The sequence below is a fragment of the Ovis aries genome, chromosome 7 (genome assembly GCF_016772045.2).
Source record: "Ovis aries strain OAR_USU_Benz2616 breed Rambouillet chromosome 7, ARS-UI_Ramb_v3.0, whole genome shotgun sequence".
NCBI classification, from domain to species: domain Eukaryota; kingdom Metazoa; phylum Chordata; class Mammalia; order Artiodactyla; family Bovidae; genus Ovis; species Ovis aries.
In genome coordinates this window covers 50,443,577-50,460,272 of record NC_056060.1, presented here as the reverse complement: position 1 = coordinate 50,460,272, position 16,696 = coordinate 50,443,577, and the positions used below count along the sequence as shown (strand labels likewise).

The 16,696-nt window shown below is 45.8% G+C and overlaps 1 protein-coding gene across 1 annotated transcript in view; it reads right to left on the bottom strand.

The window, feature by feature from the left end:
• Nucleotides 1-320: 320 nt before the first annotated feature.
• ALDH1A2 (aldehyde dehydrogenase 1 family member A2) overlaps nucleotides 321-16,696 on the bottom strand; it is a 119,219-nt gene continuing 102,843 nt past the window's right edge. Inside the window, exons 8-13 of the mRNA XM_004010568.5 lie at nucleotides 14,893-14,995; nucleotides 12,479-12,663; nucleotides 10,929-11,093; nucleotides 10,090-10,247; nucleotides 9,565-9,639; nucleotides 321-2,196 (exon numbers count right to left, since the gene is read on the bottom strand). Coding sequence (XP_004010617.1) covers nucleotides 2,124-2,196; nucleotides 9,565-9,639; nucleotides 10,090-10,247; nucleotides 10,929-11,093; nucleotides 12,479-12,663; nucleotides 14,893-14,995 — 759 coding nt within the window. The 3' untranslated portion in view covers nucleotides 321-2,123. The remainder of the gene's footprint in view (nucleotides 2,197-9,564; nucleotides 9,640-10,089; nucleotides 10,248-10,928; nucleotides 11,094-12,478; nucleotides 12,664-14,892; nucleotides 14,996-16,696) is intronic.

The window sequence follows — 16,696 nt, the reverse complement described above, 5'->3', positions numbered from 1 at the left end:
CCACGTTTGTGAGAACAAGGCCTGAAGATTCCTCTACAAGTTAACTCTCCTGGAGGCTACTCTGCATGAAAACTGTCATTTCCTATGTTTCATGCAGGGTTGGACTGGTTTGCCACACAGAACCGTATGTATACCTGGCTTTATTTACATAGAGTCAGAAATAAGGGCTTCATTTACCTTATGGCAAGAATATCCTCCCAGACTGCTCAGTAACCAGAGCAGGCAACATGCCTGAAAAGTCCAGCTGCTGAGCCAAAGGCCTAGATGGACTCAGTATTACACAAAGACACTGATAAACATAGCCAGAAGATCCCAAGAAGTACACAATATAAATGCTTTATTGCTAGCACAGAGGTTTCTTTTTAAGTAAATTAAAAGAAATAAATCTTCATTTTCACATTCTATATTGCAGTTCAAGGTAACTAGCTGGTTAGTGGATATGTTCATGGGGGACACAGGCTATAGGAGGAGAGCATGACATTCACACGAAAGAACTCAGAAATGTGGCATCTCTCAAGGCATCCAGCCACTGTCCTTTGTCAATAACAGCAAGTAGAGGTTTCTTTAAAACATCATGAGTAGACACAAGGGTTATAAATAGACAACCGGCAATGTTAGAAAGCAGAAAACCATTAAATACAGAAGGCTATATATGTGTTGCCCATATTTCATATACTCTCGGTTAGGTTTGGTACTTTTAAATAAGTGATCTTCATCTAGGTTAGAGATGAATTGGATTCGGCAGCTGGAAGGGAAGCTGACACTGCCCATGTCATGGAGCCTTCACTGGGAAGCAGCAGGGTGGTGCTCAGCTGGGAGGAGAGGGGGACAGCGGGCCGGCCTGTTTCACACCATGCCCCCCACCCTGCCAGGAGGCCAAGAGGCAAGAAAGGTGTGTGGACGGGCCACGGGCATGACAAGTGGAGCTCTGGTGGGGCGTGGCAATCATGGCACACTGGAACACTACAAACGGAGAAGGAAACCTCCAGGCCTGGCCAGCTCTTCCAAGGTTACCACCAGCAGATCTAGGGCATGGGGGCCAAAAGTAACACTTGCTACACCAGGACTAGCAGGTGGTGGGCACAGGGGACTGGGGGGCAGAAGAGACTGTGGATTCCAACTGCAGGGAGAATTCACTTCATATGAATTGTCTGCAGAACTGAACATGGGATTATTTCTACAAGGCACCCAGCATTACCTTCTTTCCAAATTCTCAAGTCCACTCAGATCACTTTTTGGTTGATTTGAAAGATAAGCTTTGGAAAAGATCTTATCAATCTGTGAAAAACAACCCAGACCCTAACTTATTCCAGAATAATCAAGAAGGAATTAAATGCATACATGCACATGTATGCGCACACACACACACACACACACACACATCTCTCACACACACCCCCAAACCATGCAGTGAGCCCCGAGGCTGTGAACTACACAGAATGGTCTCTGGAGCTCCATCTCCTGATCTTTCACTCAAGTTATTTATGGATGTAAGAAAGCCAGACTGGGTCAGAAACTTCCTAAGTTCTTTCTCCTTAGTACATCTGCAGTGTACCAGCTCCTGGCATTTTCAATCTGGTCTGGCTCTAACTAAAACCATTTCATGTTTTGCTTTGAAGAAATGGATAACATGAAACGGTAATTTGGCTGCAAAACCTTGGAAAATTGTTCCCGGCCCAAACATCTGCCTCAAATGAGCTCAGCTGAGATCTCCTTGGAGGAGCAGGAGGGGAGCGTGAACAGAGAGAGCCTGGAAGAGGGAAATGAAGACAATGGAAAGGCTCCCTTTGCTCCTGAGTGAGGTCCTCTGTGACAGAGGCACCAAACAGTACAGCTCCCTTATTCAGGCCCTCACCCCAGAAAGACACACTGGATGTGCCCACGGCTGCTCCCCAGCCTTTATCCCATTCCCAATATTTGGTATCATTAAGGTGATCCCTCACAGAGTGCCAAGAAACCACGCCCACTGGCTTGCATTCATTACACCCAGCGAATGGTCTACATGCTGTCATTTGAATTGTTAAATAAGGACTAAGTATTGGGGATTCCTGAGAGCTGGGCCCCACAGGGAAAGCAGAGAGGGGAATCGTGCAGGCTGGTCTTCACCTTCCTTCTTGGCCATCTTAAGAGTTCTTCTGGGGGATCTTTACTGTCACAGTCTTAACTTCAGAGTACTCTCGCAAACCAAATTCTCCCCTGAAAAACAGAAAAGGGCAGAATCAGGCTCCTGAGGCCAAAACATTCCAACGTGGGCTTTCCCCTTCAGGAAATGGGGTAGAAACTCCACTCCTACCACTGGACACCTGGGATGTGTCTGTGCTCTCTTGGATCTCCTGGAGATCTAGTCCACTTCAACTGAAAGAAAACCATGAGGTTCCCAGGTAACAGTCCTACATTCTACATTCCTTCCCATTAGTCCTTGGGTTTAATGTGTGTGCTCAGTCGCTGAGTCGTGTCTCTTTGCGACTCCCTGGACTGCAGCCAGCCAGGATCCTCTGTCAGTGGGATTTCCCAGGCCAGAATACTGGAGTAGGTTGCCATTCCCTTCTCCAGAGGATCTACCTGACCCAGGGATCGAACCCAGGTCTCTTGCATCTCCTGCATTCTTTAACACTGAGCCACCTGGGAAAGTGGAAACATACCTAAAGGCCTCCCATGGAGGAGTACAAATCACCTATAATGCCTTAAAAATAGAACCCTAAATAAATACTGTCCACAGTTCTCCACAGAGTCAGGGGAAAGAGTCAAGAAATCAAAATAACTGACTGAAGAGGAACTGGGATGTGGTAGTAAGCTGTTCCCTAAGACTTGCCTTTGGTCACTTCCCCTCCTGGCTCACGGCACTCTCTGGGATCTTGGTCATGGACCAAGGAGTCTGTGTCATTTGTAGACAAACACTGATGGCATTGCTAGCATGGGGCAGCACTGGGCTGGGTGAAAGAGAAACGACATAACTGGTCCCAGCCTCTGAGGAGCCTGCAGGTGGTCCTGCCTGAGAGGGAGGGGTGGGTGCCAGGTCACCTGCCTAGGTGGCCACAGGAGATGAAGCCCCGCGACCGCTGCTCTAAGGATGCTGGGGCGAGGACAAGCCTCCTTGACACCATGCTCCTTTTCTTCACCTCTTTTCTCAAGTTCCTTCTCATTTTACCTCTCTTTAAATGTCTCTTTTTCTCTTCTCTATTTCATTGTTACATCAAGTATGTTCTCTCAATTTTTTTCTATAAAATACTTGAACTTTTGTCTTCTTTTCTTTTTAAAGTCACTCCTCTGTGAAGCTTCCCCTCACGCTCTCAGGAGCACGCCCTACTCCTCTGTGTTCAGAGCACCTGTGCCCGCCTCCACTACTGACTGTCTGCGCCAGGGAGCAGGGTGTGGGAGGGAGGTGGCCGCTCTGTCTCCCTCACCAACCTGGGTCTCACTGATACAGCTTTCCGTCCTCCCCCACCCCAGTGTGTGGCCCACAGCGCCAGGCTGAAGGCACCTGGTGACTGAGGGGGTTATCGGAGAGCTCTCCTGGCACCGCGCAAGGCTCCTCATGCATTTCCAGGGCCTCCTCCGAGCACCAGGGCACCTGAGGGGTCATGCCCCCCCAGCCCCCAGGACATCAGAGACCGGGGCAGGCAAGCGTGCTGTCCTCTCATCTGCACTGGCCATCTTGCTCCAGGGATGAGAAGAATAAACTTGGGATTGCCCCACTTGGTAAATGGTTCCCTCACTGGCTCCAACCAGGCTGTCTCTTTATTACCAGCTCAGCTCCGGCTCTCACTGGGCTTTTTCCTGCCCCTGGGCAATGGTGCATGTGTCTCCTCATCACAGACATCATCTGCCTCCTGTCTGAAGCGCGGTTACTCCCTTCTTGTTCCCTTGCTTGTGCACGCACTTGGGGCAGACCCTGAACCTCCCCTCAGATCTCTGGCTAGGCTGTGAGAAACGTAAGAAAGCCTTCAGAGGCAGGAGCTTGCACTCCAGTGCGACTGTCAGACCCCAGATCTCTGGGTGCTCAAAGCAATGGAAAGCCCTACTAGACTGGGGGCACTTCTCCCCTGGACCCCAGGCAGCCAGCTGCAGTAAGCGCTCAGACTGCTCTAAGATGGAGGGCTGGGTTCATATCTGCCGCAGGAGGAAATAACACCCATGGGCCCGACCGCAGGGAAAGCCAGCGAGACGTCCTAGGGCACTGAGTGGAGCTGAATGCTGGGGTGGGGGATCAGCAGACAGCAGCGCCCCCTCGGCTTTGTGTTAACTGGCTGTGTGCCTCCAGCCAACTCTTCCCCATCTCCTGGTACCCAGCTGTCTTTCTGACATCAGTTTCTGAATGTTAGTATACATACCACTCATGAAGCTTGCTTAAAGCGTAGGTTCCTGACCAATCCCTTCCTAAGACTCTGTTCCAGTCGGTCTGGGGAAAAGCCCAAGAGACCATGAGATGGGTGGTTACTGGACCCAGACTTTGAGCAATACTGCTGTAAGGTCTCTGAAAGCCTTGACATTTCAGTTCTTCAGCTATTTTGCCATCTCCTTCCAGGGTCTTTCTCTCAGATCTACTGAAATTTTTCTTAATCCAGTTAAATTCTGTGGCACAGACAGTTTCACAGTTAAGGAAGAAGCTCACTGCTGCACAAAAGGCAGATGCACTGTTACTGACACGCCCCAATATCTCTACAAGGGCATCTGTCCAGCTGGGTCATGGCTCAGGGCACAGGACATTTAGAAGCCTGTATTCATGTATGGATGTGAGAGTTGGACTGTGAAGAAAGCTGAGCGCCGAAGAATGGATGCTTTTGAACCGTGGTGTTGGAGAAGACTCTGGAGAGTCCCTTGGACTGCAAGGAGATCCAACCAGTCCATTCTGAAGGAGATCAACCCTGGGTGTTCTTTGGAAGGAATGATGCTAAAGCTGAAACTCCAGTACTTTGGCCACCTCATGCGAAGAGTTGACTCATTGGAAAAGACTCTGATGCTGGGAGGGATTGGGGGCAAGAGGAGAAGGGGACGACAGAGGATGAGATGGCTGGATGGCATCACCGACTCGATGGACGTGAGTCTGAGTGAATTCCGGGAGTTGGTGATGGACAGGGAGGCCTGGCGTGCTGCGATTTATGGGGTTGCAAAGAGTCGAACACTACTGAGCGACTGAACTGAACTGAATTGAACTGATTTCTGCTTCTTGGCCAGACTAGGTTATATTCCCAAAGATGAACCAAACTCGGCATACATATGAGGTAAAGTAAGATGTTGAATTTTGGTGTCTCTCAATCAGCCATTTTAGGAAATCACTTAGACTCACGCATAAAGCAAACAAGGGTTTCTGCCTAGGGTGTCTGTTTCCCTGCCCTTTCCTTTGGCTTACAGCAGCATTTCTCAGAGCAGGGTCCCTGGATCACCTGTACCAGAATTATTCCAGAAATTTGTTAAAAATGCTATCCTGGGCCCTAGCCCAGATCTACTAAATCAGAACCTCTGAGAGGGATGTCACCAGATAGGCGTGCTTGGCAAGCCCCTCTCCCAGCCTGCAGGTGACTCTCCCATGCACCCGCATACTGTACACACACACACACAGACACACACAGACACACAGACACACAGACACACACAGACACACACAGAGACACACACACACACACACACACACACACACACACACACACACACACACACACACACAGATTCAGGGCATCCAAACAGCACTTCTTGTCTTCAAAGCCTGTGTCCTTAGTTTTTAAAATGCAGAGGTTCACAGCTTTCTTTCCATCCCCCAGGTTTGTGACACATATTTTGTAGCTTGGGCTTTATGACCTCTTGTCTCAGGAGAGCTTAATGAGATGGGAAAAGACATGAAGACTGAAACAGATGGAACTAGCTGAACAGGCAGAACTGAGAGAAACAGCCCAAGTCTCTGACCCTAGGAATTAAAGGCCAACCCACTAGGTGAAAAACCAACTCTGAATATTCATTGGAAGAACTGGTGCTGAAGCTGAAGCTCTAGTACTTTGGCCACCTGATGCCAAGAGCTGACTCACTGGAAAAGAGCCTGATGCTGGAAAAAACTGAGGTCAGAGGAGAAGGGGGTGACAGAGGATGAGATGGTTGGATGGCATCACCAATTCAATGGACATGAGTTTGAGCAAGCTCTGGGAGATAATGCAGGACAGGCAAACCTGGCATGCTGCAGTCCACGGCGTTGCTGCAGTCCATGGCGTTGCGAAGAGTTGGAGACAACTTAACAACTGAACAACAATCACCAGGTAACCTGCAGAGGGCAGCCCTCTCCACAGCTCTCTGTAGGGGAGCGATCAGAGGCTCAGACAGCCCTCAGAAAGTGCTACCTCCCTTCTCTGTGCCTCTCGGAGGCGGGCAAGGTGATGCCAGGAACCAAAGTTGCATAGAGCCTGCAGGCCTTAAGAGAAACAGTTCTGTCCATCTGGGAGATGAAGCAGAGTTTCTGGGACTGTATTACATAAGAAGGAAGAGTGAAGGACCAGGACAGGGCAGGTTCTTCTATTTGAAGCATTTCCTACCACTCAGGGTCATTTAAGGAAGAGAAAACATGTTTTGGGGGCAAACAGGGACAAAGACTCATATAATTCAGACAAGATGAAGTGAGTCTCATCAGAGAGCACTGTTTCCTAATTGTTTTTTAACTGCATGGAGAAGGCCAAATCACTGTTAGTGCCTATGAGATGAGTAGAGAGAGAGGCCACTAGTCTGTGTGGTTCTGACACAGCCAAACTATTCCCTGGACCTTCTTTCTAGGCAAGGGCAATGCTTCTGATAGAAAGTTCTGCACTGGACAATGTCACAAGCTTGAATCCTGGTGGAAGGCTTGCCCCATGATGAGCGTCCAGGGCTAGCCTGGGATGAGAAACTGCTAACCAGCGGTTACATATGACAAGCCTATTTTACGCCCATGACACACGCTGTTAATGACCTGTAACAGTCTATGTGAGCGGCATTTCCAGAGCCAGTGACGACCCTGACATTTCAGAGGCCGAGAGAGCACAAACACATGGGCAGGGAATGAAACAGGCTGAATGCATCTTGAAAAGCAGGAGCAGAAAGTTAAGGCAAGTTAAGAAGAGATGAGCACGTGGAGACTTTATAAAACCTGAAGGAATACTAGTAACAACAAATACTAATAACAACAAATGGGTTCTGGCTGTAGAGCAAGTGGGAGGTTCTGAAGGCCAGAAGCAAAGGTTCAAGCAAGAGCAGCTTCTCACTGGTGTCACCACAGACAGAAAGCAGGCTGATGATACTAGCTGAAATTTAGGGAAACTTGTGCTGCATTTCTAAAGTAATACATCTATTAAGAGAAAAATGGATTGTCTACTTGGCAGTCATTTAGTTGATCAATAATGATGATAGTAGCTCACATTTTCTGAAGGTTTGTCAGACACCCTGATGGATATTTGGCATACTTGATTCTCACATTTAATCCTCACAGCAACCCTGTGGGGGAAGTGCAATAACAATGCCCATTTTATGGATGAGGAGACTGAAGGTTAATGAGATTAAGTAATTTGTCCAAGGTGGCACAGGAATTAAGCAGTAGAGCCAGGGTACATATCTGAGCTGTGTGATTCTAGAAACTCTGCTCTTAGCCTCAAAGCTAAATCTCAAAGCTAAACTTCATTTTCACGGTTTAATGGCTCAGGAGTAGAAATTATTAGCTACAGTATGTAAAGATGTAAATCTTCTGTGCTGGTCATGGGGTCACTCCTCTTCTCCCTAAACACCACACCTTTCTCTCATGGTGCCTTTGCTCACCCCTCCCTCACTACCAACCCTAGAAAAGTATTCCTCTTTCTTCATCTACTTAAATGTTCCTCTTCTTTCAAGGCCAATTCAAATCCTTGTAAAAGATCACGTCTAAAGTTGTTCTGGACTTCTCTGGCTCATACCATCTCTATCACCCCTGTAACAATTTCCAACAAAATGTTAAGTAACTCAATGAGCTGGACCTTTCCCCACAGACCAAGGATCATGCTTTGCACAAAGTATATGCTCAGTAGTTGTTAGCAGGTTAATTGTGAACTGAACATTTGTTTAAAAAAAGGATATATTCAGTAATGCCAGGAAGAGTGGGCATAGAAGATATTTTCTCTTAAGAGTCACAGGATTTAGAAAACATGGAACCAGCTCTTTTCAAAATGAGTGAAAATTCAAGTTTTGGGGATGAGGTATCAGCTCAGGAAGACCCTAGCTACCGTTCCTTCTTCAAAGCCATTCTAAGAATCCATCTATATATGAAACTGCAAATACAACCTCTCTAGTTTTCCTCTGCCACAGTCCTATTTTTCACATCCTTAGCATTGCAAGAGGGAAGTCCAGCTCTGATCCTGACCCGAAGAGTCCTTATTAAACCTGATACCCACACTTCCTTGGCCAGACATCACAGAAACTAAGCCACCAAAATTCTGGTTCTAAGCTCAGATCTGCTATTTACTGGCTGTGTAACTTAGGCAAGCTACTTAACCACTCCAACCCTTAGTTTCTCATCTGAACCATCTATGAGATAAACGTAATGTATCTATTCCATAGAATTACTGTGAAAAGCAAATGAGACAAAACCAAACAATGTTAGGTAAGAAGGGAGATTAAAGCTACATGCACAGCAGGCATCTGATTAATACCTATTACTGTTATCGCAAAATCCTTGTAACGGGTCATCTTCCTGTAATCTCTACCAAAACATCCTCTCTACACCAAGGATGCTGCCCTTAAAACCTCTGGTATCTCCTCAGCTCCCACACCTGTCCTCTAAAGACCTTTCAGACTGGGTTTAAAGCAACCTCTCCACTTGCATCTTCAGCAAGTCCCCTCCGTTCACCCCATGTCCAAGCTCTACAGCCCCACACTCAAAAGATCCAATAGGCACCAAGCAGGTGACAATGAGCGAACTGCATACGTGTAAAAATAACAGCAACCAATATTAAGTTCCGTGAACCGCAGAACTCACAGCCGCAACAATTCCACCATGGCTGAATGAAATAAGCAAGAAATTTAGATTTTATGGAAAGCCTCCTCTTTTTGGATGTCAGGTAAAGATTTTTAAATGTTATGAGGAAAAAAACCCAAAACATTTATCTAGGCCAGATTTGTCCCTGAGTAGGCAGTTGGTGACCTGTTTTAAATACACCAAATTCTGTCTTGTGTCTGGACTATTCTGTACTTTCTGTGACTTCATGCACAGGAAGTGTTCTTGCTATTCCCTCTGCCTGGAATATCTTCTCCTAGAAAAACTGAAATGTTATTCCTTCTGAAACTTCATAGGCAAAATTGATTTTTTCTCTGTACTTAACAAGATATTTAACCTACTTCTATAATAGCACCTATTACATGAGATAATTGGTGAATAAATTTTTCTCCACTCCCACTTAAGGTAAGGGCATTGTTGTGTTTTAGTTGTCCTTGTAATGTGTGCTTTGTTTACAGACATGTGTTTTCAACATAGTGTTTGTTTAATGAATGGATGGGAGTAAGAGAATTCACTAATGTGAGTACACTCTGTGCTGCTATTTCAACTCTGTTTCTCTTTGGGCACCAGCAACTTGGGACACTTACATTTCTCTCCCATTTCCAGACATCTTGAATCCCCCAAAGGGGCTCTGGGCATTTAAGGCATTGTAACAATTGATCCTAAAAGAATAAAACATGTACTGTTAGCGTGAGTTCTGTTTACACAGAAATAATCCCACTGCCATGATATTTCTTTTCCAAGTTCTATTTTTAAATTCCTTTTCCCACATGAGAATTCTATAATTTAAGATTCTGTGTTTGTTTTAAATTGTTATTGGAGGATAATTGCTTTACACTGTTGTATTCGTCTCTGCTGTACAACAAAGTGAATCAGCTATATGTATACATATATTCCTCTCTCTCTCGTCTCCCTCCCACACTTTAGATTTCCTGATTTAGCCAATAGGAAGTGTTCCTTCTCAGGGTGAAGTCTTTAGTCAGTCTCCCCCATCTTACCAGAGCTTATGTGCTTATTTCACATAGGCTCTGAAGAATTACAAGGCCCTGCACCCCCCAACCCCTGCCCCACAGAATGTGTTATGGCCAGAACGAGATTGACCCTGATCTTACCAAACAGTCCCGGCTTGCATTGCAGAAGACACTGTGAGAGCCTTGTTGATGTCGTTAGTAAAGACAGCTGCTACAAGCCCGAAGTCTGAGTTGTTGGCTCTTTCAATAACTTCATCCATAGTCTTAAACCTCAAAATTTCCTGAACAGGGCCAAAGATCTGCAACAAAACAGATGGACCCAACATGGATGCTTTGCCATCCTTTCACCTGTTCTCCAAATTTCAGGCAAGTGTATTCTGCCTTCATCATTTAAATGATGTTTAAGTTTAGCAGAACATAACTGTAAAATATCCCAGACTTTCCCAGAGTAAGATCACATAAGTCTACCTTTAGAGTGTAACACCTCCACTCCCCGGCCCTGCCTGGCATCCCTTCATTTCATTGTATGTTCTAAAGCTGTGTTCTCCACAAGCTCCCAGGCACTGCTCCAGAACTGAGAGCTACTGCTCTGGGTTGCTGGCTGATCTGCAACTGGTCCTCTCCTGCAGAAGTGTGATGATGCTTGGGTGCTTTCTCTTTCCTGGTTAATAGCCTAATGAACCACACTGGGGGGACCTTAACTGTTACCAATGTATTACTGAGACTAGTGATTGATTTTTATGATGATTCTGTTGACCAATAGCACCTACAATCATAAAGTGCCGTCACCTGGCCTCTATCTAGCTGGCTTGCCTTTTTGTCTAGCTTTTTTCTTGAAAGTGGGATGTCCATAGCCATGTTTGTTGCTATTGCATAATGTATATAAGGTACAAAGAACTAAACCTCTAATAGTGTCCACTAGAAATGCCCTGGAAACAACCCTGGGGAAGAAGTGGCTGCTGTTGAGGTCTAAGAGCTACCTCCTCCTTGGCGATCCGCATGTCGTCAGTGACATTGGAAAACACCGTGGGCTCAATGAAGAATCCCTTTCGACCCAGCCCCTTGCCTCCGCACTCGAGCTTGGCGCCCTCAGCCACACCGCTCTGGATGAGCTCTAGGATCTTGTTGTACTGTTTCTTGTCAATCTGTGGAAGAAAGCACATAATGACTCCAAGTGAAATCCTCTCTGAAAATGGATTAAAATACACTCAAGAATCTCTCATTTGTGATTTTTTTTTGAAGTTTCATTCTACGTAATCAAATCACACGGAACTGCTGTTAATTAACCATTTTTGATCTACAAAAAGTGAAATTTTGTATGGTTCAACCTAAGACATCAAGAATTCGAATAAATGCACTGATCTGCTGTTACTGACAAATCGTAACTACCAGTTCAAGATTTAAGCAATGTTTCTCAATGATGGAGATATTGGTTGATTGACTACTGACTTTTTACAGAAGTAAAAATTAGCCTTATAGACAAATGAATAGTGTAGTGACTTGTACTGATACTAAACAGATGAAAACAACAGAGGAGCCAACACGCAGCCCCTGTACATGGTGCTACACATCAAATCCTATTGGGGTAGTATTTTTATGGAACTACAGTTACACCATCAGAGGAAAGGATTAAGTTTAAAGAGGGAGAGCTAGCACCCTAGTCCATAAAATAAGGTCATTCTTGCCTCCTCCATGAGGCCCCAAGTTACAGAGTTATTGCTCAATTGCTTTTGTAAATAAAATAAAAACCTACACTCACCTGGGTTTGAACTGCTGTTAGAACTTTAGTCTTCTCTCAAATGGCCCCCAAACTAAGGAGATGTTGTTTCTTATCAGGAAAACCCGTGCTCTCATGATCCAGATGAGATCTGGTCTACATATTCCTTTAAATACTCTCAGTTCAAAACTAAAATTCATCTGGGAAAACACTTAGATGAGTGGGGAGGAACTGCAGAGCTCAGGAGTGCAGTCTGCATGGGGTCTGTGGGCCTCCTCCTTCACCACAGTGCATGAGGCATTCAGAGTAAGAGAGAACCACATGACAGAGGAAAAAGCAGACAGCTCTTGCTCCCTACACATTTACAAGCTGCACGTGGTTTCCCCAGAGTAGGTCGGGTTGGTAGAAAAGAAACCTTGGCAGCCGGTAAAAGGATAAATGGTTTCCAGGAAGGAGAGATACCTGCCCTCCCTGACTGTGGCACCTGTGGGGATGTCTTAAATCCAACAGTTAAGAACTGGGTTCTAGTTAAGATCCATCTTGCCATGCCTTTTTTAGAGCCAAGAGACTCCAATTTACCCCCAAAGTTGATGATACCCTTAAGGGAGTCCTAATCCCTTAGTTTTTCAGAGATAAAGTTTAAAAACGAAAAGAGAAGACACAAGCAAGTAATGCCTTGGTGGCTGTATCTTCAGCCATGAAGACAACTGAGGAGGAGGAGTAAGGAGGCTGGTGCTTTACTGGGCTCCATCACAGCGTCCTACTTCTGTGCTCACCAGGGATTAAGAAAGGACATGTCTATGATTTCTCTACCTGGGGTCCCTGCTCGGTGGTGGGGTCAAAGGGACTCCCCACTATGCGCCTCTTGGCCCGCTCCACACTTCTTCTCACAAATTCTTCATAGATGGACTCCTCCACAAAGATTCGAGACCCTGCCGTGCAGCACTGGCCTTGGTTGAAGAACACACCCTGGTGAGCCTGCTCCACAGCATAGTCCACTACAAGAGGAAACAGCCATGTTCTCAACACCAATCTATGGGACTGCCTCCCTCCCCTCCCCAAAGAACCAGGCATAGTGTCATGCTCACTGCAGAGCAGAACCATGAGCAGCCCAGTGAAAAGCACTGGACTGAGAACATAGCTTTTTCCTACTTCTAACCAGACCCTGACACTACTGGCTATGTTAAGCTTGGCAATCTACTCTTGGAATCCCTTTCTTATTCTATAGAAAAGAGGAATCAGACCACATTATCTATAAAAGGAGTCTCAAACCCCAATAATCCCAGGGGCTGGGCAGATCATGCAGTGGTAGTAGAGCAGTGAGACAGAGACTCAGAACCCCCATGCACAGACATAGCCCAGGGTTGGCAGGTTCCAAGCTTAAAAGAAAACCAGAGATCAATATTTTGTGTAACATTTAGAAGTAAATGTTAAGAAGCTAAGGGGCTTCTTAGGTGGTGCTAGTATTAGAAAACCCACCTGCATCCAAGCAGGAGATGCAGGAAACATGGGTTCACTCCCTGGGTCAGGAAGATCCTCTGGAGGAGGGCATGGCAACCCACTCCAGTATTCTTGCCTGGAGAATCCCATGGACAGAGGAGCCTTGTGGGCTATGGTCCATAGAGTTGCAAAGAGTCGGACATGACTGAAGCGACTTAGCGCACACAGCACAAACACAGCCATACCCTGCATTTGGCCTACAGACTGCCAGTTTGCAATCCCTAATCTATAAGACCTTGCAGTTATGCTTTTAATTAGTGTTTTGGTGAATTAAACTCTAACAGCAATGATCGTCTTTGACGACATTAAATTTCCTCTATATTTACATATATAATAGCATGGAATTATATAATAGCATGTGGTAACTCATTTTCATCTCTTGTATCTTATATTTGAAAATAGTATTAATAAACCTGGTGTTTGCGTCCTTAGTCATATCTGACTCTCTGCAACTCTATGGACTATAGCCTGCTAGGCTTCTCTGTCCTCAGGATTTCCCAGGCAAGAATACCGGAGTGGGTTGCCATGCCCTCCTCCAGGGATCTTCCCAACCCAGGGATTGAACCTGCATCTCCTGCGGCTCCTCCACTGCAGACAGACTCTTCACCACTGAGTCACGAGGGAAGCCGGTGTCTGCTAGTTGCTAAATGACTGACTCAATGAATCGATCAATGTACTATCAGTGGAGTGCCTACATTTTAATAGGAATTTAGTTATAGAATTCTGATCTCTTTGACAACTAGTATAAAGCTGAATTCTTGGCAAATTCCAAGCTAGGGCTGAAATTCAGGCAATCTGTTTTCTGACATCTCTAATAGTGAAATTGAGGGAGCAGGGCTGCATGTCAGGATGTGGAGAAGAAAATGGATGCTTGAAAGAAGTTTTGTAGTTTCATTCCCTGGGAAGTTTTCCCAAACAGAAGGACCACTCCCATGCAGAGTGGACTAGAGAGCAGCCTATCAGGAGACATGGGGTTTCCCAGATTGTAGCTCCAAGCCTCTGTATAGTCTGACTGCCAAGGTGTGATCATCTCCAATTTAGGTCTATTCATACAGAACTGTGGAGAAGGGACTGGTAACCCACTCCAGTATTCCTGCCCGGAGAATCCCATGGACAGAGGAGCCTGGTGGGCTACAGTCCACGGGGTCCCAAAAGAGTCAGACACGACTAAGGGACTAACACAACACACAACACACATACAGAACTGACCGCAGTGTGTCATCAACCTTACTGAAAGCCACGGGGGCAACAGAAAGGGCAGTGGGCAGCTAAACAGAGAAGAGGGTGTGGGTTTGGGACAACGCTGGCAGGGCTGGTGAACTAAAAATTTTAATGATCTACAAAGCTACCAGGCATACATGAGACGTTTCAGATTTCTTGAATCTAGGCGGAGGCTACATTTCCAGTGTTGAGAGGCTTAAACCACACTGTTCTTTCCACTGTGCAGCACTGGCCAAGCCTTCACCTCTTCTATTATATTCTACAACACTGCAGAATCAAAATGGCTTATGATGTCTAGAAAACAAGCTCTATCTGATTATAAGTGGGCTTTCCCAAAAGTGGAGAGAGGTTTTTCTCCTTAGAATGAAGGGTCTAGACTTTTCTCCTTGAATGCCACTTAGCTTCAAAGACCTTTCTCTGCAGGTTCTGTCTAAAGTGGAGATAACAAAAGTGACCACCACATGGCAGTGTGCCAGGACAAGGGAGCACATATGTGGCGGACTTACAGTCAGCATCTGCAAAAATAATGTTGGGACTTTTTCCTCCAAGTTCCAGGGTTACTCGCTTCAAATTGCTTCTTCCAGCTGCTTCTTGGATAAGCTTTCCAACCTGAAAGAAGGGCAATGGAGACAGGTTTTGCACATCTTGCAGTTGAGACCATAAAGTGGCCAGAGGCAGCTGTATGCAACAGTGGGACAGGGTAGCAGTGGACCCTGCAGGGCAAAGCACCCGCTGGATACACAAGATCGGCTCCTGTGGTCACCTTGTGTGGACAAGTTATGTAGTCTTGGATTCAGTTTCATGTCTGTACTGAAGGGAGCTGGAAGACAGCTTTAGTTTCATGATGGAAGGAGCAAGGAAAAGGGGGTTAAACCTGATTCTTAATCACTGAATGATTTTTCTAAAGATAACTGGCAAGCAAAATGTAACCAGAGATTTTCCATCACTACACTGTGGCTTTTAGCTTTGGACTCTGGCCTCTAGAAAAAAGCCAACTGGCTCCACTTGAAAGACTTTTATGAGCATAAAACAAACTCTTCATGTGTCTCCAAAAATGCCAGGTATGACTTTAATCACATGGTCTAAATATATATATATATATATGTATATATATATATATATATAGATGTGATACCTCTGCTTCTGCCTAGGGCTATAGTAAAAGGATTCCAGAAAGCTGAGGACCTGTCTTTATTTGTGCAATGCCCATTAATCTAGAATCCAAGCAAGCGAGGTGAGTTTGAAGAAAGCGCTTCCCATTGTGTAGACTCACAGTTAACAACATTGAAAGTATCAAGATAGAAGCATGGATGCAGCACCTAAAGCCCCCATTCAAGAAGGAATGCCTTGCCTCAGTGACTAGGAATGCTGTCGGCTCATTCTGAAAAAAGCTTCCTCACCCAAAGGGACACCCTCCCCTGGGGTCCCACATCCACTGCCTGTCAGTGGCAGTGGCGCCACCACTAGACAGCTCTGCTCCACCACACCCGCGTGCTTGGCGGAGGCCATCAGGCCTACGCTGCAGCTCCACTTCCCCTGCCTCCACTGCCCTTCGGCTGGGATTCCCAGTAACATGTGACCTGCATGGCAAACCCCACCTCAGCAGCCCCTTCCAGGGCACCTGGTCTGCGACAGGTGCTGCTCTACTGGAGGACAGAGGTCACTCCGTGGAAAGCACTGAGCCACCATATAGTTCTTATAGGCTGTGTGCCCTTGTTGAGACAAAAACAGTTATTCATGACCTGGAATCCTACTGAAAATAACACATTTTAAAAGTCTAGGGGAAGAGAAATACCAAATATATGTTGGACTCCTCTAGTCTCTGACTGAGATCCTGACTGATAACTCCTCAAACAGTGGGGAGCAGTTAAAAGGCCCTGGAGCCTGGATTTTTTTTTAACTGATTATAACACTTAACAACTGTTTGAGCTTGGGATTTAAAAAAATCTTTTCTGAGCCTCCATTCCCTCCCCCATAAATGGAGCCATTCCCTCCTCCGTAAACACTACCTGCATCAGAACTTCACAGCAAATAGAAGCGGAAAAAAATGGAAACAGTGACAGATTTTATTTTCTTGGGCTCCAAAATCACTACAGATGGTAACTGCAGCCATGAATTTAAAACACACTTGCTCCTTGGAAGAAAAGCTATGACAAACCTAGAAAGCATATTAAATAGAGCAGAGACATCATCACTTTGCCAACAAAGGTCCGTATAGTCAAGCTACGGTTTTTTTAGTAGTCATGTATGAATGTGAGAGCTAGACCATGAAGAAGGCTGAACACTGAAGAACTGATGCTCTCAAACTGT